The 24,006-nt window shown below is 45.0% G+C and overlaps 2 protein-coding genes across 18 annotated transcripts in view; both read right to left on the bottom strand.

Annotated features, from left to right (window-relative positions):
- KIDINS220 (kinase D interacting substrate 220) overlaps positions 1-5,883 on the bottom strand; it is a 96,360-nt gene extending 90,477 nt beyond the window's left edge. For 5 of the 17 annotated variants that reach the window (XM_055540994.1, XM_055540998.1, XM_055540999.1 and 2 more), the window contains exon 1: positions 5,704-5,883. The gene's annotated coding sequence lies outside the window, so the exon portion shown is untranslated. Of the gene's footprint in view, positions 1-525; positions 835-5,703 lie in introns of all 17 variants that reach the window. The other 12 variants (XM_055541003.1, XM_055541004.1, XM_055541006.1 and 9 more) reach the window with 7 other exon arrangements.
- Positions 5,884-23,221: 17,338 nt separating this feature from the next.
- The window catches only part of MBOAT2 (membrane bound O-acyltransferase domain containing 2), a 108,695-nt gene continuing 107,910 nt past the window's right edge, over positions 23,222-24,006 (bottom strand). Inside the window, exon 13 of the mRNA XM_055540991.1 lies at positions 23,222-23,825. Coding sequence (XP_055396966.1) covers positions 23,804-23,825 — 22 coding nt within the window. The 3' untranslated portion in view covers positions 23,222-23,803. The remainder of the gene's footprint in view (positions 23,826-24,006) is intronic.

Here is a 24,006-nt window from a genome sequence, read left to right as displayed (position 1 = left end):
CCTAACCTTAGGCTTGTACAAATACACCTCCACTGGCAGGAGTGAAAACAAGGCCCCAAAGCTCAGCTGTCAAAATGTGCAACCCCCTCTTCCCAAGACTCAAACTCATCTCACTCTTAACTCATTATTGTTGTTCAGTCACTAAGCTGTGTCCAACTCTGAAAACCCATGAACTGCAGCACACCAGGCTTCCCTGCCTTAACTCATCCATATCCCCAAACTCCAGATCCAACCCCAAACTCACCCCTCATCACCCACAAACAAGAGAAAGCACTACACTGTTCCCCCTGCTATATAATCCCAATCAGTAAATAGCCACTCCAGCTCCATCCTTCTAAGGCCCAAACCTTGGAATTATGAATGACTCATCACCTCCTCTTACACTCTACATTCAATCTACAAGAAAACCTCTTGGTTCTACTTATAAAATATATTTCACATCTGATTCCTACTCACCACCTCCATCACAACCACCCTGGCCCAGTCACTGTGACCTCTCACCTAGATCCCAACTGCTCTCCCTACCTCTCTTTTTGCCTTCCTGATGGTCTGTCCTCCACAAGGCAACCATAGATATCTTTTGAAAATGTAGGCTGGGCCAGAGCTTCTTAAATCATCATATTCATCAGAATCACCTGGAGAGCTGGTGAAACAGATGTCTGGGCCCTTCCCTTGGAGATTCTGACAAGTAGGTCCAGATGTAGCCCCGGCAGCTTTAACAAGCTCCCAGGTGATGCTACCTCTGTGGCTGCTGACTGAAGAACCACACCTTAAGCAGTCCTGAGTCAGATTCCATCCTTCCTTGCTCAAAGTCCTCCAGTGGCTTCCTAGAGCCTTCAAGGTAAAAATCGAATGTTTGACCTTGGCCTAGATGACTGTAAGTGACAGGGTATTAACATTGCTGACCTCATCTCCTACCCCTCTCCCTCACCTCGTCATTGCTTGAACACGCCAAGCACTGTGCCACGTCCAGGCCTCTGGCTAGCTTTTCTGTCTAAATTCCTCCTCCACCAGACCTGTACACGTAGGTCTCTCCCACATTAAATTAATATGAATATAATTACAGAGACCATGTGCACCCTAACTTTTAATTTTACACCTGGTGAATCTGGTTAAGGCATAGAAGAGAGTTCTTTGTACTATTCTTACAAGTTGACTGTAAGTTATACAATTACTTTGTAAACACACACACACTGTCTGACATATGTCTGACAAAGTCCTTATTTGGATCAAATATTTTTCTCAACACAAAATCCCACAAGACTAGAATGAGTAAAGAAAAGTAGTAACAGACATTGACCAATTAGTTAAAAAACTGAAAATCTTAGATTTTCAAATCTTGTTACCTCTCTCCCCAATCCATTATGTGGATTGTATGTATATCATTTTAAAACACATAAAACTTAACAGTCATCAATCATAGATAGTGACTAAGATTAAGACTTCAGACACAGATTCCTTGAGACTAAGATTAAGCAGAAAATGGTAATAAAATTTTTTATAAAACCAACTTAGAAATTGAAGCTGCACGCCTTAAGCTACCAGAAAGATACTCTTTAAACAAATCTAGTAAGGAAAGATGATCTTTGTTATATAACTGAGAAAACGCATGCAATTCTACACTGCTGTAATTGAAGAACAGTCCGATCTAACAGTGGTCTGCTGAAAGGCTATAATCTGCAATGCACTATGCTTCAGGTTATCACTGGTAGGTTGAACAATACACTATTCCTGCCCTACAGAGGCTCGGCGCTCTTTAAATTACCGGAGGAGAAAAGGGGTACTGGGGGAACAAACAGCCAAAATAAAATTGGTAAAATATTGATAACTGTTGGCTGGACTTGGGGGATGGGTACGTGCGGGTTCATTAGGTCAGGGATCCCTCACCCCCATACTGGGGCCTGTTGGGAACCAGGCCACACAGCAGGAGGTGAGCGAAGGAAGTTTCATCTGTACTTGAGGCTACTCCCCAGCACTGGTATTACCACTTGAGCTCCACCTCCATCAGATCAGGAGGGGCATCAGATTCTCACAGGAGCATGAACCCTACTGTGAACCATGCTCACGAGGGATCTAGGTTGTGGGCTCCCTATGAGAATCATCCCGAAACCGTCCCCCACCCCTGGATCCGTGGAAAATCTATCTTCCATGAAACTGGTCTCTGGTGCCAAAAAGGTTGGGGAGCGCTGCATTAGATGCTGCTCTGCTTTGTGTATTGGGGGGGAGGGCGGATAATAGGGCAGACCTTACTGATTGTTGAACATTACATGCCTGAAATCTGGTAACCTCTGCATTCATCCACCCGTCGCTTCTTTACTGTTAAATTTCTTAATAGGAGCAACTTCACAAGTCTCACCTTCACAAATTCAGAAGTACCTAAAACAGTTTCTTATGCATATGAAAGTGAAAGTGAAGTTGCTCAGTCGTGTCCGACTCTTTGCGACCCCATGGACTGTAGCCTACCAGGCTCCTCTTCCATGAGATTTTCCAGGCAAGAATACTGGAGTGGGTTGCCATTTTCTTCTCCAGGGGATCTTCCCAACCCAGGGATTGAACCCAGGTCTCCCGCATTGTAGACAGATGCTTTACCGTCTGAGCCACCAGGGAAGGCCACGTGCATATGAAAAGAACTGATAAATATTGTCTGAACTGAATTTGATCAAGTCACATCACATTTTATTAACTGAACAAGACAAAACCATCTGCCACAGCTGACAGTTATAAATGACTCCCATCATCCAGACTTCTAACAAATCAAGAGTTTGATCGCGTGTGCCCATAAATCAGATGATGTTTTTGGAAGGGCCCCATCCCTCCCTCAGAGGTTTCTTTCATCTCTGCTTTCCCTCTTAAATGAATCCTTTAAACAGGTTCTATTCTCACCTATCTCAAATACACACTATTCTCACCTATCTCAAAACAGACACACAGACCCCCATTCTCCACATGAGAGTGCGCGCGCACGCACGCACACACACACACACACACACAGACACACCCATTCTCCATATGAGAGCATCCTCTGCTCTTGTCACTCAGAAATTACCTGTAAGCTTCAAACCATTCTCCCCTTCACCTTTAGAAGACCAGGATCTTCCCCTCCTCTGGACAAATTCATTTGCCCAACTCATCCCACCACCCCCACTCCCACCGCCTCCGCCCAGAGACAGCCTAGAGGTCTCAATTTCAAAGTCCCTTCCCCCAGGGAGGTTTCCCTGACCACCCACCCTCCTCCCAGACCAGCTTAGGGCCTGCTCTCTCCCTCCTTTCTCTACTACCATCAGCCATATCCAGGTATGAGCATATGAGGACATGTGACTGTTCAAAAAGATAAGCTTAGCCAATCAGATTCCTCTCTCTAAACCTGGAAATTAGAAACCAGATACCCAGTCATTACAGGCCAAGAACAAAATGTCACAGTTTTGAGGCAGCCAAGCAGCAGAGAGAGGACTCAACAGATATGAACCAAGAAAATGACTTCTCCAGAGAAAATAAATGAGGCCGCTGAGAGAGCTACAGAAGGTGGGAGCTGCTTTAGATCCCAATTTCTGGCTGATTCTCAGTCAGTCCTATAAATTACCTTTTCCCTGAGGTAAAAGAGTAAATCTCTGTTCCCTGCCTTCTAAACAGCCCTGACTAACACAGTAACAGAGAAACTGACAAAGAACTTGAGCAAAAGCAGGGAAAAGGGGGATGGACACTCATATGATCCCAGGTAAAGCTTCCCCCAGTAGCGTGTGCTGCCTGGAATCAGAACCCTAGAGACAGTCAGGAAACCACCAAAACAGCCTAAGGGAGAGGGGACAGGCGGTAGGGATGGAGAAGAAATGAGAGACAGGAACTTGAACAGGATAAAATCCCCCATACTGGACCCTTCGACCATATCTAGAACAAAGATTCTGGATGTAGAAATTTTAAACATTATGTGATTGGAAATGAAAGACCAGGTCAAAGATGACTAGATACCAAACACTGGTGATGGGAAGATGGTGGTCCCATTAACAAAAAGCAAAGTCAGGAGAAAGCTTCAGGACTTTCCTCTGCTTGGTTACTGCCCCCTCCTTCCTCACCACCTTTGCTAGGTGAACAAGACCAGGCTGAATGTGAGGTGCTCCAAAAAAACCTCAATTGGAGAATCCACCTAGGATTCAGTTCAGTTCAGTCGCTCAGTCCTGTCCGACTCTTTGCGACCCCATGAATGGCAGCACGCCAGGCCTCCCTGTCCATCACCAACTCCCGGAGTTCACTCAAACTCAAGTCTATCGAGTCGGTGATGTCATCCAGCATCTCATCCTCTGTCGTCCCCTTCTCCTCCTGCCCCCAATCCCTCCCAGCATCAGAGTCTTTTCCAATAAGTCAACTCTTCGCATGAGATGACCAAAGTACTGGAGTTTCAGCTTTAGCATCAGTCCTTCCAAAGAACACCCAGGACTGATCTCCTTTAGAATGGACTGGTTGGATCCCCTTGCAGTCGGATTAGGAAAAACAAATCTGGAAATCACTCAGAGTGTAAAACAAAGGTTCTCAAACTTGTATGCAAAGTTGCTGGGGAAGCTTGCCAATATACAGATTCCTTGGGCTTTTCCCCCAGTAGATCAGTAGATCTGGGGCCCAGAACTGACATTTTAACAAGCACCGCAAAATGATTCTGATGAAGGTTTCCATGCTGGTAAAGCTAGAGAACAAAGAACACAACCTTGCCGCCGCATTTCTCAACCTTGGCTCTGCATCAGATCTCCTCAGGCGCTTAAAAAAAAATTTAGACGTCTCACCCTCAGTGTCTTCCAAGTTGAGGCACTGTCAAAACGCATTAACATTACCCGTCGGAAGGTGGAGATGGGGGGTAGGAATCCTGAGCCACACCCCAGGTCTGCTGAATGGGAATTCCGAGGGTAAGGCTAAGAAAGCCACATTTTTAACCGGTGTCCCTAACGGCTACCAAAGACGGCTCCATAGTTATTAATAAAAGAGGTTTAAATAATAATAGGTTTAAACCTTTCTATATGTCAAAGCAATCTGAAAGAAAACTAACCGAACGTCAATGGCTGACAAAGAAGTCGCTTCGTTATAAAGAAATCATGGAAGCATCGTAATCAATGGCTCACTGATACTTAGCTGAAATAACGGCCTGCAGTGGACAATGGAGCCCGGTGAGAAAACAAAAAACGAGAAAACCCAACCACCACGCCCTTGGAAAGCCCAGGGAAAGGAACCTGGGACGCCTGCCTTCGCGCGACCGCCCAAGGTGGCTGGTTCTCAAGGTGGTGGTGGGTGTGCCTCCGGCTGCCCCGTGAAAAACAAACGAACCAAAAAAAAAAAAACAACCTCACACACATCCTCCATCGCAGCCCCAGGAGAGGCTGACCACCTGGGACAGCAAGTCCGAGGCCGTCCCAGAGCCCCCGGCAGGCGCGGATCCGCCCCAAGAACCAGGCCCCGAGCCCCCGCCCGCCCCCTACCTTCCCCAACCCAGCCTCGCGCTCTGCGTCCCCTCCTCCTCACCCGCCCACGCTCCCTTCCCCACACGCAGCCTCACCCTTCCTCAGCTGGCCTTCGCTCCCTCCCCGCCCGACCGCCGCCGTCTCTCCCCGCTCGGCGACTTCCCCCTACAAACCAGGGCTTCTTTCCTACCGGCCTCGCCCCCCTCACCACACACACACAGACACACAGACACTGCCCCTCCCCGCGGACCACCACACTGACCGTCTCACAACCTGGCCCCAGAACGGCGCCCACCGCTGAGGCGGAAAGGAGCCGCTTTGCCGCAGGTGCTGTCAGAAGACTAGAAAGGGGGTGACGGCGGCTTTCGACGCGTTCCCCTCACCACACCCGGCGGCCATTTTCAAGCTATCGCCCAGAACTGACAGATCACGTGACGCTAGGCTGCGGGGCGGGGAGACGGCTGGCCACGCCCCCTGCCGGCTGACCCGGGAGCCTGAAGGAGGCGGGGCTGCGGGCGCCGGAGAGGCAAATCTCCCTCTGCACATTCTCTCCAACCTCCAAATAGATGTATTTTGGCAAGCGCCCCAGACAGTACATAACTCATCGTCACTGTCACTCTTCATATTCTGGCGAGTTTATTATCCCTGCTCACCATTATCACCAAAGCTTATGCAGGGAAATAAACCGCAGTCTTTAACTTCAAAACACATTGCCTGTGGAGGCCGGCTGAAATCCCTCCCGACCCCAGAGCCCCTGCGGGGTCTGTAATCCTGGCGCCCAGAGCCACCGCCTGCCCGCTTTCTTATTTCCACACCCCCCGCCCCCCCAGCAATACCGCAGCCCAGCCTCACCCCGGCCTCCGCATAAGGGACCTCTGACCTGCCTGCGGCCAAACGTGACTGACAGCTTTTCCACTCACAGTTTCCTTGACCACTGCCTCCTGGAATATTCCCTTCCCTGGGCTTCTGTGACTGATTCTCCTAATTTTTCTCGCATTTCGCCTCCCTCAAATTGGTTGATTGTTTCCAGGGTTTAAAGCTCAGCGCTGGAATCCTCAGCCTCCGACCTGCTGTGATTCTCTGGTGTGATCACACCTGATGTGACCCTGGTGTACTGACGCTGGCAGGGGACCTGCCTCCTGTCTCCCTCCACGGACGACAGGAATTGGGAAGATACACACCCCCTCCTCTGCCCCTCCCTGATGTCACCCAGTCAGCCCACTGCCTGACGATAGCCACTTTCATCACCCCTGATCTGCTTAAAGGCTTCAGAAGCTCCCCAGCAGGACTATATCAAAAGCCCCCAATTAGCCTCTGCTGGCGTCCCACTGTTTCCCCAGGAGATTGGGGATCATGTCACTTGGATTAAACTTCTCAGCAGCCTTCCGTTTCCATAGAACAAATTCCCAAATAGAACTTAACACACGAGCTGGCCCCTGCCAAACATCTTGTCATCCTACTGTGCACCACTCTCCCCTGCCCCCATCCCAGGCTGGCAAGTTCAGTTCCTGGAACATCGGGCCATACTCGGTCTCATCTCCACTTTGTTTCCAGAGTGCTGTTCTCTCTCCCCCTGGATATTCCTCTCCACCTCTTGTCCAGCTGAGTCCGACAGATGAATTCTTTTTGTCTTTTAGGAGGCAGTCTAAGAGGTCCTCTCTTGTGTAGCTTTCTGTGTGACCTCAAGAAGAGTTCATGATTCATCTTCTGTTAACTTCTATTAACTCTATTAACTTCTTAGTCTACAGTCCTGGGGCACAGGAGGTACTAGAAAGTACTTGTTAAAGCATGTTTAGCCTGTCTCTCCCCTACTATAAGTTCACTCCATCCTTATTCCACACCAGTTTCCCTCACCTGGTTTAGAGTAGTGAGTGGTCTTGGCAAGCCTTCAAGGAAGAAAAAGCACAATTTAAGACTCTATCACACACTTTGGGTGCCCTCTCATGGTCCCAGGCATCCACACCTGATGTGGGACTGGATGTTGGCTCTTTGTTGGCTTTTTCCATAAGTTGTCAGATTGATTTGTTAGGAGATGCTTTTCAATAATGCCCAAACTTGGTACATCAGAATCATCATCCTTAGTTCATTAAAAAAAATCAAAACTGGACTCTTGCTGGAGATTTTAAAAATATCTCCGTAGCTGATGCCAATGAAACACCATTCTCAATCTTCGGTTTTGTCCCAGTGTGTCCAGATAAGTGATTTCAAATGTTAATGTCCTTTTTCAGTGTCAAACAATCTGTTGAGGACCTGCACAGGAGAGCAGGTGGCCTTTTAGTAGGACTGTTTGTGAGAGCAACAGGGGAACTGGAATCTGTGGTTTCATAGGGATCTATGGCCCCAGTATGGGATCCGGGGCTTTCATCATAATGAACCATCTGAAAAATCAGCAAGGATTTGACAGGCTTTCTTTTGTTGTTATTATTGTTGTGGTGTTCTTTTACTTATATTTTAATGAGTGCATTTTAATATTATGGTGTCTTTTGTTGTTGTTGTTCAGTCACTCAGTTGTGTCTGACTCTTTTGCAACCCCATGGACTGTAGCACGCCGGGCTTCCCTGTCCTTCACCATCTCCCAGAGCTTACTCAAACGCATGTCCATCCAATCGGTGATGCCATCCAACCATCTCATCCTCTGTCGTCCCCTTCTCTGCCTTCAGTCTTTCCCAGCATCAGGGTCTTTTCTAATGAGTCGGCTCTTGGCATCGGGTGGCCAAAGTATTGGAGCTTCAGCTTCAGCATCAGTCCTTCCGATGAATATTCAGGGCTGATTTCCTTCAGGATTGACTGGTTTGATCTCCTTGCAGTCCAAGGGACTCGCAAGAGTCTTCTCCAACACCACAGTTCAAAAGCATCAATTCTTTGGCTCTCAGCTTTCTTTATAGTCCAACTCTCATATCCATACATGACTACTGGAAAAACCACAGCTTTGAATATATGCACATTTGTTGGCAAAGTATTTGGTGTCTTTTGTAATCATATTTATTTTATCAATCTAAACATATTGTGAGAAAAGAATCGTAGGTCTTACCTGCCAAAAAGGACTGTAACACAAAACATGGTTAAGAATCCCTGAGCAACAATATTAAAAATGAGATGAGACTCACTAGACTTCCTGACACCTTCTAAGATACCATGCACGAAAAACTGCACTCTCATCTCTCAATAGTTAAATTTGTTTCCAGCGTTCCCAGTACTGGGAAAATCCAGGTTGCTGTGGTTCTAAGAACATTGTCTATACGTTAAGCCTCGCCTTTGAGTTTTTTGACATTCTGAGCTACTCCTGAGCACAGATTGGCTCTTCCCTAGGGATTTTGACAGGCTTTCTGGATGAGTTTGTGGAACCAAAGGGAAAATGTAGATAATGTATCAGCAGGTGGACACTGACAGGTCTCCGTGAGGTGTGTGGGCTGGGAAATGATGCCTCAGGGACATGGGGATCTCAAGTCCCTGAGCACTCCCCCTACGGAACATCTCTTTGAGAAGAACTGCCCCCATGACCTCACCATCCAGCCTCCCTCACCCCTGCCACCCCCAGCTCACCCCGTAACCTCTCACTCCAGCAGCACCCTCTGGTTGGTGAACCAGCTGCTCCATAACAAGCCCAGGGGGCTGGCTTTAGGCCAGCTCCTGCCCTCCAGGTATGAACCACGGGAAGGGGCACTGAACCAGTGCAACCACGGCGCCAGCCTTGGGGCAGCTGGACTCCAATAGTAGGTGAGAGGGCGGGGTGGGGCAGGATGTGGTGGCTCTCCAGCTTAGGTTGTCCCAAGCACCACACCACCACAGTTCGGGGGTTGTCAGTCAAGAGCTTTGCAAACCCCAGTCTAGAAGTGAGACATTCCTTCTCAGACACTGACAAAACAACTGCCCACGCTGCCCAAACCCCCTCCCTGCCTCTTCCTGCCAGGTAAAAATCCTGAAGGTACTCAGTGTACAAATCGTCCTTTTAGAAACGTTTTCAAAGCAGTCCACATGACAGCCTGGAAAGAAGCTACTAGAAACAGGCTTTCCTTTAGTGAACATTTGAGTGTAGGAGGAGGGTGGGGTTCAAGGATGGCAGGAAAGTGGAGGAATCCTGGAGGGAGAGTGGGTTTATGGACTAGGGTCCCCCTTCCATGGGCTTCACAGGTGGTGCTAGTGGTTAAAGAAAAAAAAAAAACCACCTGCCAATGCAGGAGACATAGAGACATCAGTTCAATCCCTGGGTCTGGAAGATCCCATGAAGGAGGACGTGGCAACCTGTTGCCCTAAAGGTCCAGGAGCAAACAAAGAGAATGAAAACAGAACACAAAATCTACTGCAATGGGTCAGGGGACCAGCAGCCTCTATTCAATTGAGATGCAGAGTCCACTCTGAGTCCAGCTTTTATTCCTAGTTGCAGACTACAAAACTTTCTTTGATCTATCTTTCCCAAGACACTGCCGCTGCTGCTAAGTCGCTTCAGTCGTGTCCGACTCTGTGCGACCCCATAGATGGCAGCCCACCAGGCTTCCCAGTCCCTGGGATTCTCTGGGCAATAACACTGGAGTGGGTTGCCATTTCCTTCTCCAATGCACGAAAGTGAAAAGTGAAAGTGAAGTCGCTCAGTCGTGTCCGACTCTAGTGACCCCATGGACTGCAGCCCACCAGGCTCCTCCGTCCATGGGATTTTCTAGGCAAAAGTACTGGAGTGGGGTGCCATTGCCTTCTCCTTCCCAAGACACTACATTGACATAATCCAGCTCTCCTTGTTTTTTGCCCTAGACCGTTTCCTTCTGAGATAGTCTCAGGAACAATCAGTAAGTGCGTAGGCAGTGTTCATACCTAATGCCAAGCCAACCCGGTGTTCCAAAGTCCATGCTTTCATGATCCCAGACATGCTTCCTTCTGGGTCTGGCCTTAGGGTTGTAACAAGGCTATTATTCTAAGAAAAATATGAAAAATAATCATCAACACAGTTTCTTGATATATGCTGTTTTTCCGGGTGAGGAGATACCCCTCGTCCAAGGTCAGGAGCAGCGGCTGCGCTTGGCTGGAGCAGCCGTGAAGAGATATCCCACGCCCAAGGTAAGAGAAACCCAAGTAAGATGGTAGGTGTTGCAAGAGGGCATCAGAGGGCAGACACACTGAAACCATACTCACAGAAAACTAGTCAATCTAATCACACTAGGACCACAGCCTTGTCTAACTCAATGAAACTAAGCCATACTCGTGGGGCAACCCAAGACGGGCGGGTCATGGTGGAGAGATTTGACAGAATGTGGTCCACTGGAGAAGGGAATGGCAAACCACTTCAGTATTCTTTCCTTGAGAACCCCATGAACAGTATGAAAAGGCAAAATGATAGGATACTGAAAGAGAAACTCCCCAGGTCAGTAGGTGCCCAATGTGCTACTAGAGATCAGTGGAGAAATAACTCCAGAAAGAATGAAGGGATGAAGCCAAAGCAAAAACAATACCCAGCTGTGGATGTGACTGGTGATAGAAGCAAGGTCCGATGCTGTAAAGAGCAATATTGCATAGGAACCTGGAATGTCAGGTCCATGAATCAAGGCAAATTGGAAGTGGTCAAACAAGAGATGGCAAGAGTGAATGTCGACATTCTAGGAATCAGCGAACTGAAATGGACTGGAATGGGTGAATGTAACTCAGATGACCATCATATCTACTACTGCGGGCAGGAATCCCACAGAAGAAATGGAGTGGCTCTCATGGTCAACAAAAGAGTCTGAAATGCAGTACTTGGATGCAATCTCAAAAATGACAGAATGATTTCTGTTCGTTTCCAAGGCAAACCATTCAATATCACAGTAATCCAAGTCTATGCCCCAACCAGTAACGCTGAAGAAGCTGAAGTTGAACGGTTCTATGAAGACCTACAAGACCTTTTAGAACTAACACCCAAAAAAGATGTCCTTTTCATTATAGGGGACTGGAATGCAAAAGTAGGAAGTCAAGAAACACCTGGAGTAACAGGCAAATTTGGCCTTGGAATATGGAATGAAGCAGAGCAAAGACTAATAGAGTTTTGCCAAGAAAATGCACTGGTCATAACAAACACCCTCTTCCAACAACACAAGAGAAGACTCTATACATGGACATCACCAGATGGTCAACACCAAAATCAGATTGATTATATTCTTTGCAGCCAAAGATGGAGAAGCTCTATACAGTCAGCAAAAACAAGACCTGGAGCTGACTGTGGCTCAGACCATGAACTCCTTATTGCCAAATTCAGACTGAAATTGAAGAAAGTAGGGAAAACCACTAGACCATTCAGGTATGACCTAAATCAAATCCCTTATGATTATACAGTGGAAGTGAGAAATAGATTTAAGGGCCTAGATCTGATAGATGGAGTGCCTGATGAACTATGGAACGAGGTTCGTGACACTGTACAAGAGACAGGGATCAAGACCATCCCCATGGAAAAGAAATGCAAAAAAGCAAAATGTCTTTCTGGGGAGACCTTACAAATAGCTGTGAAAAGAAGAGAAGCAAAAAGGAAAGGAGAAAAGGAAAGATATAAACATCTGAATGCAGAGTTCCAAAGAATAGCAAGAAGAGATAAGAAAGCCTTCTTCAGCGATCAATGCAAAGAAATAGAGGAAAACAACAGAATGGAAAAGACTAGGGATCTCTTCAAGAAAATCAGAGATACCAAAGGAACATTTCATGCAAAGATGGGCTCGATAAAGGACAGAAATGGTATGGACCTAACAGAAGCAGAAGATATTAAGAAGAGATGGCAAGAATACACAGAAGAACTGTACAAAAAAGATCTTTACAACCAAGATAATCACGATGGTGTGATCACTGACCTAGAGCCAGATATCCTGGAATGTGAAGTCAAGTGGGCCTTAGAAAGCATCACTACGAACAAAGCTAGTGGAGGTGATGGAATTCCAGTTGAGCTATTCCAAATCCTGAAAGATGATGCTGTGAAAGTGCTGCACTCAATATGCCAGCAAATTTGGAAAACTCAGCAGTGGACGCAGGCCTGGAAAAGGTCAGTTTTCATTCCAATCCCAAAGAAAGGCAATGCCAAAGAATGCTCAAACCACCGCACAATTGCACTCATCTCACACGCTAGTAAAGTAATGCTCAAAATTCTCCAAGCCAGGCTTCAGCAATACGTGAACCATGAATTTCCTGATGTTCATGCTGGTTTTAGAAAAGGCAGAGGAACCAGAGATCAAATTGCCAACATCCGCTGGATCATGGAAAAAGCAAGAGAGTTCCAGAAAAGCATCTATTTCTGCTTTATTGACTCTGCCAAAGCCTTTGACTGTGTGGATCACAATAAACTGTGGAAAATTCTGAAAGAGATGGGAATACCAGACCACCTGATCTGCCTCTTGAGAAATTTGTATGCAGGTCAGGAAGCAACAGTTAGAACTGGACATGGAACAACAGACTGGTTCCAAATAGGAAAAGGAATTCGTTAAGGCTGTATATTGTCACCCTGCTTATTTAACTTATATGCAGAGTACATCATGAGAAATTCTGGACTGGGAGAAACACAAGCTGGAATCAAGATTGCCAGGAGAAATATCAATCACCTCAGATATCCAGATGACACCACCCTTATGGCAGAAAGTGAAGAGGAACTCAAAAGCCTCTTGATGAAAGTGAAAGTGGAGAGTGAAAAAGTTGGCTTAAAGCTCAACATTCAGAAAATGAAGATCATGGCATCCGGTCCCATCACTTCATGGGAAATAGATGGGGAAACAGTGGAAACAGTGTCAGACTTTATTTTTCTGGGCTCCAAAATCACTGCAGATGGTGACTGCAGCCATGAAATTAAAAGATGCTTACTCCTTGGAAGGAAAGTTATGACCAACCTAGACAGCATATTCAAAAGCAGAGACGTTCCTTTGCCAACAAAGGTCCGTCTAGTCAAGGCTATGGTTTTTCCTGTGGTCATGTATGGATGTGAGAGTTGGACTGTGAAGAAGGCTGAGCGCCGAAGAATTGATGCTTTTGAACTGTGGTGTTGGAGAAGACTCTTGAGAGTCCCTTGGACTGCATGATCCAACCAGTGCATTCTGAAGGAGAGCAGCCCTGGGATTTCTTTGGAAGGAATGATGCTAAAGCTGAAACTCCAGTACTTTGGCCACCTCATGCGAAGAGTTGACTCATTGGTAAAGACTCTGATGCTGGGAGGGATTGGGGGCAAGAGGAGAAGGGGACGACAGAGGATGAGATGGCTGGATGGCATCACCGACTAGATGGATGTGAGTCTGAGTGAACTCCGGGAGTTGGTGATGGACAGGGAGGCCTGGCGTGCTGCAATTCATGGGGTCGCAAAGAGTCGGACACGACTGAGCGACTGATCTGATCTGATTTCTATGAAATTTCTCAAGGCTGTGAAAGTACATTATTAGAAATTCCCACTACAGCAACCCACTCCAGTATTCTTGCCTAGAGAATCCCATGGACAGAGGAGCCTGGTAGGCTATAGTCCATAGCGTTGCTTCAAAGAGTTGAACATGACTGAAGAGATTTAGCACACACACATGCCTCTCTTCTATGGCAAGTCTAAACTGCAGAAGGGAGAAACCTTATATTCAGGTGTTTTATTAACAGTCCAGATTTGGCATTTCATTGCTAAAATAAGGATTTTTAATGACCAAATGTGATTAGGTGATATTCAATGATCCAAGACTGAGGAGAAAAGATTATGAAAATTATAAGGCCAATCAGAAATGTTGTCCAGCAAACAAGAAGTAGACAGGGAGCGTTTACAGAAGCTATCCTCAGGAAAAATAAAGTGGTTTTTTAAAAAAAATTTTTAATTCCCTCTTCTTATTGGAACATAGTTGATTTACAATGTTGTGTTAATTTGTGCTCTACAGCAAAGTGATCCAGTTATACAACCCCATGGACTGCAGCCTACCAGGCTCCTCCGTCCATGGGATTTTCCAGGCAAGAGTACTGGAGTGGGGTGCCATCGCCTTCTCCATACATATATATACATTCTTTTAAATATTCTTTTCCATTATTATACTGGTAAAGTTCTCTATGCTCTACAGTAGGACCTTGTTTATTAAAGTTGCTTCTTAACTCCACTGTAGCCCATTCTTCTCCATTTACATAGTGGTTACATTTAGTAAATTTTATCTATTGTGATAATAAATATTTTCTCACTTCTGCCAAATGCCGTTGACTCCTTTCATATTTGTGGACTCAAACCCTCATCTTGTGATGATATGACAATTGTAAAAATAGAACTGAAATGCTTTCTCCTCAATTTTGTTTCAAATGGATCACTCTGTCCATTGGTCTTTTGGGGGTTTATGCAGTTTGCCTAAATCTTTCTGGCAAAGACATCCTAAGGGTTTCTTGCTTCAGAATCACTGAAATCACTTCAAGACTCTGGCTTTCCTACTTGTCATGTGATGTTACGGAGAGGGAAGAACATGAGTTAGCTTTCAGGTTCTCACCGCTCTTCCCATCAAGACTGTAATTTTAATCACACTTTCATCTGTTTCAACAGGATCAGCATATTGAGATAATGACTTCAGCAGTCCAATCTTTTCACATGGTTTCAATTTCATTGTACATCAGATTTTCCACGGAAATCTTAAGATGTTTCACACACCACCTTGTTTTAAAAAAATGTTTTTCTTTGACTAAAAAAGGAATATGTGTTCATTATAAAATATTTGAAAAATACAGAAACATTTGAAGAAGCTATCTCCCTTAACTTACCACTCAGAGTTCCCTGACTTCCAAAAAAGAGATTTGAAACAAAAAGGCCAAGAAAATCTGAATAAAGTGTGGACTTTATTTAACATTGGTTTATTATTGTGGCTAATGTGAGATGTTAACCATTGGGAAACATGTGGAGTACATGAAAATGCCATACTATCTTTACCACACTTTCTGTAAATCTAAGACTATTCTAAAAAGCTTAGCATATATATATAAAGTATTTGGTATGTGCTTAGTCACTCAGTCATGTCCAATTCTTTGCAACCCCATGGACTATAACTGGCCAGGCTCCTCTGTCCATGGGATTCTCCAGGCAAGAATACTGGCGTGGGTTGCTGTGCCCTTCTCCAGGGGATGTTCCTCACCCAGGGATCAAACCTGGGTTTCCTGAATTGCAGGCAGATTCTTTACCAACAGAGCCATCAGGGAAGTCCCAAAGTATTTGGTATACACATATATAAAATAAACTTTTTATTTGAGAACATATTTTTGCAATGTTCAGCACTTCATTTTTCTTCTTTGCTAGATCACACAACATAGAATTCATCAGAATTTCTGTGCTTTTAGGACGGAAGCCTGTAGCAGTCAACAGGGCTCAAGCCGTAGTAGTAAGCATTACTACAAACTAATTACAGAGCAGAGAGTCTATGCAGGTTAGAATACTGGAGTGGGTTGCCATTTCCTCCTCCAGAGGATCTTCCCTACCCAGGAATTAAACCTGTGTCTCTTACATCTCCTGCATTGCAGGTGGATTCTTTACCACGAGCGCCACCTGGAGGAGTAAGGACGTGAGTTAAGATCACTGGATCATGGTGTCGCGCTTTCCCCTGAATTTAAAAAAAAAAAAAGAGTTGATGGGGTCTGTCTACTAAAGGGTGTGAGACAGAGAGTGGGAGGTGGTTGGGAGTGAAAGACAGGAAATGGAGACTGTTGACTATAAACAGATCTAACGCACATCTACAGGGGATCTGAGTAGAATGGGGGCTGGATCGTGGGAGGACAGCTGGCCAGGCAACGGGGAGGCCAGAGAGTTAGCAGGCTCTTCTCCAAGGATATTGAGATCATCAAGGGTCTTGTGTTGGAGAACGACAATAACCAGGCTTTAATGTTTTCTAGTGGGGAGTGACCAGGGAAGTCTGTTGATGGTGGCAGCAAGGTAGGATGACATGAGCTTCTCAACTCTGGCATTTTAGGAAGAAAGCAGGGGTGATTGTTTACATATGCCAATGAGGAGGGAAGGTACCCACCCTGCCTCCAGGCCCAGTGATGAGCAAGGAAAACCAGCTACCATTTGTGAAGTCTTCAAGGGAAGTCACGGCCTGGGTTTTCATTAGCACAAAACGTATAGGAAATTTGAGGAAATAGAGGCTATTTTACCAAAAACGTGCCATGAATCCCAGGGTAGTGGCAGGCTGGGGAGAGAGTTGGTGGTGGACTGTACAGAGCTGTAGGGGGATAGCTAGGTTTTCCATTTTGAATACTGATGAAAATAGAGATGCCCGGGATGCTATGACTCTGGATGTAAAAGACACTTCCATGCACTCACCATGGCAGCATGAAGCTCAAATTGTTTAGCCAACCACAGAGGAAGTTGCACCAAAAAGCGCCACCATGATATACTAAAAATATTTACTAAGTTGTGGCTTATGGGTCCAAATTCCTGGTGGAATAAAATGTCAGGGGCACATGATTGTTGGCATAAAATTCCATAGTTCTTCACTGTTAGTCAGTTTCTCCCTTAGCAAACTGATTCAGAGAGTCAGATGACAGTCATCTGGGTGGTTTCCTTATGTTGGATCTGTCTTGAATCATTCCATTGTCTATTTATCTGTTCTTGATGAAAGCTGATACAGGTTTTAATACATTTTATCTATCTATGGCCTGATGTGTCCTTGAAATAAAATCACTTTCAGGGAAATGCTGTGCACCCAGTATAAAGCCAGAGAAGCAGATGTGACCTACTCTCCTACTGCTTCACGTACATTTATAAATGAACCTGACAACAGATTTTCTGGTTTTTACAGGGTGCAGTAGAGTTCAGTGAGCATGTGGCTTATTTAAGGGCTTTCCCGGTGGCTCAGTGGTAAAAATATCTGACTGCAATGCAGGAGAGGCAGGAGATGTGGGTTCAAACCCTGAGTCGGGAAGAGCCCCTGGAGGAGGGCATGGCAACCCACTCCAGTATTCTTGCCTGGAGAATCCCATGGACAGAGGAACCTGGCAATCTACAGTCCAGAGGGTCACAAAGAGTCAGACACAACTAAAGTGACACTCATGTGGCTTATTATTCTGCAGCCTTCATTTCTCTTTTCTTGATATTGTCCTTCTAAGTAAACTTATTAGGTGAAATAGGGAGAGATACAAAATATCAGTGAAAAAAGAAGCTTAAAAAATTATTTTGTAAAATATATCTCTTTATCTAGCAGTAGGAAAAAAAAGACTAGAAATAATCCCAAAATATCAAAATTGGTTGTCAATGACAGAACGGTGGGTGTTTGTTTGACTCCTTTGAATGCATTTTACTAGCTGTGTGGTGCCTAATGTAAAAGGTGGGGACATCAGTTACTGTGGGTATGAAGGAACCGATGAGCAATTCCTAATCTGAAGGCTTGGATAGAAAACACTTAACCTTGTCTACAAAACACCTTCAGTCTGTTTTTTATTGACGCATAATTGATTTACAATGTTAATTTCTCTGTCCAGAAAAGTGATTCAGTTGTGTATATATAGGGCTTCCCAGGTGGTCCTAGTGGTAAAGAATCCGTCTGCTGATGCGGGAAATGCAAGAGGTGCAGTTTTGATCCCCAGGTCAGGAAGATCCCCTGGAGGAGGAAATGGCAACTCACTCCACTATTCTTGTCTGGAAAACCCAATGGACAGGGGAGCCCGGTGAGTACGGGCCATGGGGCCACAAAGAGTCAAACAAAACTGAGCAACTGAACACACACACACACGCATGCACACGCACACACACACACACATACACACATATATTATACATACATACATACATATATATATACACATTATTTTGTATATTCTTTCCTATAATGGTTTATCACAGGATATTGAATATAGTTCCCTGTGTTATACAGTAGGATGTTATAGTTTATCCGAAACACCTTCAGTCTTAGTGTTATGGTTTTTGGCATACTGTAGATTTTCCAAAATTTATCAAATTCCACAAAATGTCCTTGCTTTGTGTAAAAGGTAATTTATTTGTATCAAGAACTATAGATTGCTTCCGTTTAGCACATATATAGCAATGATTGCCTTTCTAAATGATTCTGTTTATACCCACACCTGAGATGTACGTGGTCCTCGTGCCTTAAATGTGGCCTTTAGCACGTAAACATCTTGACACGTTTGTGTCTCTCCCGTGTGATGTGGGGACTTTGAGACTCTATCCCTATGTCAACCACAAGTTGCAGCCAGTAATAAGGGTCCCTGAGAATGGAGGTCCCATAGCTAAAAGACTTATTAGTCTGGAGTAAATACAGATAATTCATGAATTTGCATGTTGTTCTGTATTTGTCACCCAACCTCCTCCTTTGGCTGCACAACTCTGAACAAATATATATTATATATTAATGATGACAGCACTGAGTGATGAGGGTAAGGTATATATGAGAATAGAGAACCTGTGATGGCAAGGTTCAGGAAGAGCTGCCTAAAGAAAAGCACCTCATGTTTGATGCTTAGCATTCATCTTAGTGAGCTTCCCAGCTGGCACTAGTGGTAAAGAATCCTCCTGCCAATGAAGGAGACTTAAGAGACCTGAGTTCAATCCCTGGATTGGGAAGATCCCCTGGAGTAGAAAATGGCAACCTATTTCAGTATTCTTGCCTGGATAATTCCATGGATAAGAGGAACCTGGTGGGCAGAAGAGATGGCCAGGCTACAGTCCACGGGGCTGCAAAGAGTTGGACACGATGGAATGACTGAACATACTCACATTCATCTTAGTGCCTGGCACACAGGGCAAGCTCACTGAACCTTCCTGACTAGTGGCGGAGAGGCTGCCCCTAGGTGACGAAGCAGGAGTTAGTGGGAAGGGAAGGGTGGGGAGGATGTGGTGTAGATGGGATTTCTGGGTAAAAGGGGCAGCAGGTAAGGGGCAAGGGAGACTGAAGGAAGGATAATGAGGAAGGATAATGACCCAACCTGACTCGAAGAGAAGGTGCCTTAGCCTGTTCAGACAGCTGTGACAAGGCACCAGAGACTGGGTGGCTTATACACAACAGAAACTTCTTCATCACAGTTCTGGAGGTTTGAAGTTCAAGGCCAGGATGCCAGCACAGTCCGATTCTGATGGGAGCCCTCCTCCAGGGTGCAAATGGCCAACTTTTTTGCTCTATCTTCACATGGTGGAAGGGGCAAGGGAGCTCTCAGGGGTCTTTTTAAAATTCAATTTTATTTTTTTATTGAAGTATAGTTGACTTACAATGTTGTGTTAGTTCTGGGCATACAGCAAAGTGATTCATTCATTCATATGTATATGAATATTTTATATGTATATGTGTATTTTATGTATGTGTGTATATATATATATATATATATATATATTCTTCTTCAGATTCTTTTCGAGTCTTTTGTAGGGGCAACAAACCCTATTCATGAAGGCCTGCCCTCATGACCTAATCACTCACCCCAAACTTCACTCCAAAGACCATCACCTTGGAGTTAGGATTTCAACATGAACTTTGGGGGACAGATTCAATCTATGGCACTATATCTGTACTGGGAGGGGGTAAATCAGCAGAGAGAAGCACGCTGAGGACTAAGCAGGGGTTATTATATCATGGAAAGTTTTGAGTTTATCACAAAGGCTTTAGTTAACAATTTCATTTTTGAAGCAGGAAAATAAAAACCCGATCCATTGACTTTGGCAGGATGACTCAAGACCGCATTTGAGAGACTGACAGCTGGAGGATGGAGGACCAGTTGGAAGGTCGTTGCTATGAGCTAGGTGAGGAATGGGGAGCCAGGGCTGGTGGAAATGGAGCCACTTGACTGGGAGAGAGGACACACGGGGGCTGGCGACACATGATGGTGGGCAAGGCAGAAAGGGTGAGGGGATGGACAGGCTTCCAACTTGGGAAATAAAGGAAACAGTCACGACATTTAATGACCTGAGCAGGGCAAGAGGAATCACACGTTTCGGGGGTGATGGAACAGGATGACAGGTTTGGATGTTCTGAGTCTGCTTGTGATTTCCAGGTGGAGATATTTAGCTGGAGTTGGGAGTGAGGGGTAGTTAGGGGACAGAGGCCTGAGCTGAAGGTAGGACCAGCTCAGAGGACCTATGTGAGCAGACGAGTGTGTGAACTGAAGCCAAGACGAGGGATCTCAGCTGACTCAAGAGCGATTCTCCAGAGGCAGGAGGAGAAGCCAGGGACAGTTTCACAGATGCTGAGAAAAGAACCTCAAGAGAGTGGTCAACATAACCAAATGTGGCGGAGACTGAATGACACAGAAAGAGAATTAACCACCCCATTCAGTAAGAGGCAAGAAACGACCCTTGCAGAAGTGGCTCAGTGAGTGTTGGGGACAATTAAGAAGCAGGGGTGCCATGCTGCCTCTTCCTGTAAGATTTATTGTAGAGGCTCAGGATTGTAGGATGGATTTCCAGTACTTGCTATTTATCTTTCTATAGCCTCTTCTTGAGGCTGATGACTCATGCATTAAAAAAGCAAGGAGAGAGAAAACAGGAACTCAACTTTCCAGGGGACTGGCAGCCCATCTGGCCAACTGGAAGGGCCTCATCTTCTCATAGCCTTCGGTCTCAGGATGCTGGGCAGCTGACTTCCCCACTGATGGTTGTCAACAGCAGGCAGCTAAGCTCAGATCCTAGGCCTGCTTTTCTAAAGCTGTCATGCTCATCCTGTAAACAAGCGATGGCAATGGGTGAATGGCACCTCTCTCCTGGGCAGAGCGTCCAGCTGTACCCTGGCTAGTGGATCGAGACCTACCCTTCTGCTGGGAGGAGTATCAGTCTGGGCTAAAGGACACCATGGGTGTCACTTGGGATGATGGAATTAAAAAGAAGACTCAAGCACAAAACAAAGCAGACTCAAAAAATAAAAGACCCATCATAATAGACAGGATCTTACCAGTAAAGAGAAATGCCATCTTTTAATGACATTAAAAATCTGACCTGACATGCGGCTCTAGCAACAAGCAGGTTGAGCCAACATAAACCATCTTGCTATAAACACTGAGAAAACTAAAGTGAGCACAAAATTATTTTTAAGTCACATGTCTAAGCTTTTAAGAATGAAAGCGATCAAATGAAAAGCTTACCCCAAAGGCTCACATTGATGTGACTTTTGAGGAGGGAAGGGGAGGGGAAGAGGCAGGGGCAGGGGAGCTGGCCCTGTGTGCAATCTTCTTTTTATGAAAAAAAGAAAAACTTTAAACCTAACGTGGCAAAGCAAAAACATCTGTTCTATCTGAGTGGTGGGCACATAAGAATCTGTTTTAATGTTCTGTACTGAACTATATGCTTGAAATAGCTTGTCAAGTCTTATTTTTAAGCATTGGCTAAACAATGTTTTCCTATTACTCCCTTTTCTAACTGGGGGGAATGAAGTTATTGTTAAATAGAAAGTCAGCACATAGTAGATCAAAACTTGCGTAACTCTCCTTGTTTTTATTCTATTTGTGTAAACACTATAAATCTCTTGATATATGCTTTTCTCATTGGAAAAGACCTTGATGCTGGGAGACTGAAGGCAAAAGAAGCAGGTAGCAGAGAATAAGATGATTAGATGGCATTACCATCTCAGTGGATATGAACTTGAGCAAACTCCAGGAGATAGTGGAGGGCAAGAACCTGCATGCTGCAACCCATGGGGTCGCAAAGAGTTGGACACGACTTAGCGATTGAATAGTAACCACCAACTTTTTCTAATTAGTTTCCCTTGCACCTCTTTCTCAGCCCAATAAAACGCTTCCTTGCAAACCCAAGTGCCAACTCCTCTGTGCTTCTTCCTGCCCCCCGACCCCACCAATAGTTCTTGCCTCTAATAAAGCATTTACCATATTATATGGTGACTATTTATTAGCTCTTCAATGGCAAGGACCTGATTTAGTCTTTCATTACCTAATACATTGGGCTGGAACTCATTAAACAATTGTGGAATGAAGAATTGATAGAAAAAATACAAAACCTCTTACAATGTTCATCTATAAACAAGGGGAGTCCTGTTATTACCTGGTCTCCCAGCCTCTCCTACTGTGAAGTGAATCAAGTTACCTTTGCTGCTGAGCCTGTCTGGACAAGCCAATGGAGGTACTGTGTTGGCGGGCAATTCCTGGTCATGGCTCAATTTCACGAACTTCCACATGGGGTCATTCAAACCTGCCATCGCTGCTTTCCAGCAAGAAAGGACTGAAACTGGACTTACTCGTAGGTATTCATCTAGCATCTCTGTACAAAAGTACAATGTAATATGTTTTCCCCATAGCTGTCCAAGACCGCATCTGCAAGAACCGGAAGCGCACTCCAGAATTCCCTTAAGTCTGTAATCACGGTACAGAGACCGAGTGGCTGTCCCAACACTCTGCTTTACAAAAGCAAAAACCAGATCCAGATACAAGTGCAGTGGACATGCCAACAGCAGGACTGGGAAAGTCAACTCTTTTTCTTTGTAATTGAGGACAGGCAGCATCTTCCTCACTTTGCTGTTTGTTCTTTTAGAACATAAAGTCGCTAAGTCGTGTCCAACTCTTTTGACCCCATGAACTGAAGCATGCCAGGCTCCTCTGTCCTCCACTATCTCCTGGAATTTGCTCATGTCCACTGAGTCAGTGATACCATTGAACTATCTCATCCTCTGCTGCTATATACTACTAACCTAAGGTTGTTCTAACTGTCTCCCCAGGTGTTTATAACTGACAATAGTTTCTTTTGAATCTTTTTTAAACCAGTTAAAAAGTCAATGACTCCTGGGAGTATTACCACCCAACTGAAGAATCCTTCAATGAAAGAGACCATTACTTCTCATGACCGTTACTTCTCGGACAGTCAGCTCTAAAGACTGAATTTAAAGGCTCTGCAATTAGCAAACACACACATATATATTTTAAACTACTGTTTAATCATTTTTAAAGACACACAAATTAGAAAAAAAACATTTAGATGTTCAGTTAAAAACATCTTTGAAACCCATCAATAAGCTACCAGGGCAGCTCTTGGGACGCAGACTAGAAACGTGTGGTTATGAAACATCACGTCACAGTGTAACGGACACAGTGGTAGTTTTCATTTACCAGACAACAGGAACTAGGTTCATGGATCTGTCAAAAAATAACACTTCTTTAAAAAAATATTTTGGAATCATAAAAACATAAAGCACAGAACACCACAATCTATTTGTTCTCCCCCAGGGATGGCAAGCGAAGGGCTTTGAATACCAGCTGCTGGAGCTCGGAGCCCCTCGTGTTGGGGTGACAATGTTCAACTACTCCTACGGAGACATCAAGATGCAACCTTTAAAGGAAGGCAGGAATGAAATCACACATTTCCACACTCTACGGAGGAGGGTTTCTCTTGTTTCGCCACAATTATTTTTACTTTCATCCCTATTGCTTTCCATCATGCTCCTGCAGGTCTGGGGAGACAGCTGTGTACAGGTGACTGGAGATGGAGCAAGTGTGTGCTAGACACTTGATTCCTCTGTCCTGTAATAAAAAGTCAGGAGCAAATGTACTTTGATGACAAACCCGTAGATACAGAACCAGAAATACTTAATATCATAAAAGAAGCATATCTGGAATTCTTTACATGTGTTTGCCCTTGAGTATGAAAAAACAAAGAGGAATATTAACAGATCAACTTCTCAAAGTAACTCCAGCACAGAGA

Source organism: Bubalus kerabau, chromosome 11, assembly GCF_029407905.1.
Source record: "Bubalus kerabau isolate K-KA32 ecotype Philippines breed swamp buffalo chromosome 11, PCC_UOA_SB_1v2, whole genome shotgun sequence".
Taxonomy (NCBI): Eukaryota; Metazoa; Chordata; class Mammalia; order Artiodactyla; family Bovidae; genus Bubalus; species Bubalus kerabau.
Note: the sequence above shows the minus strand (reverse complement) of the source record. Positions and strands in the feature narration are given on the sequence as shown.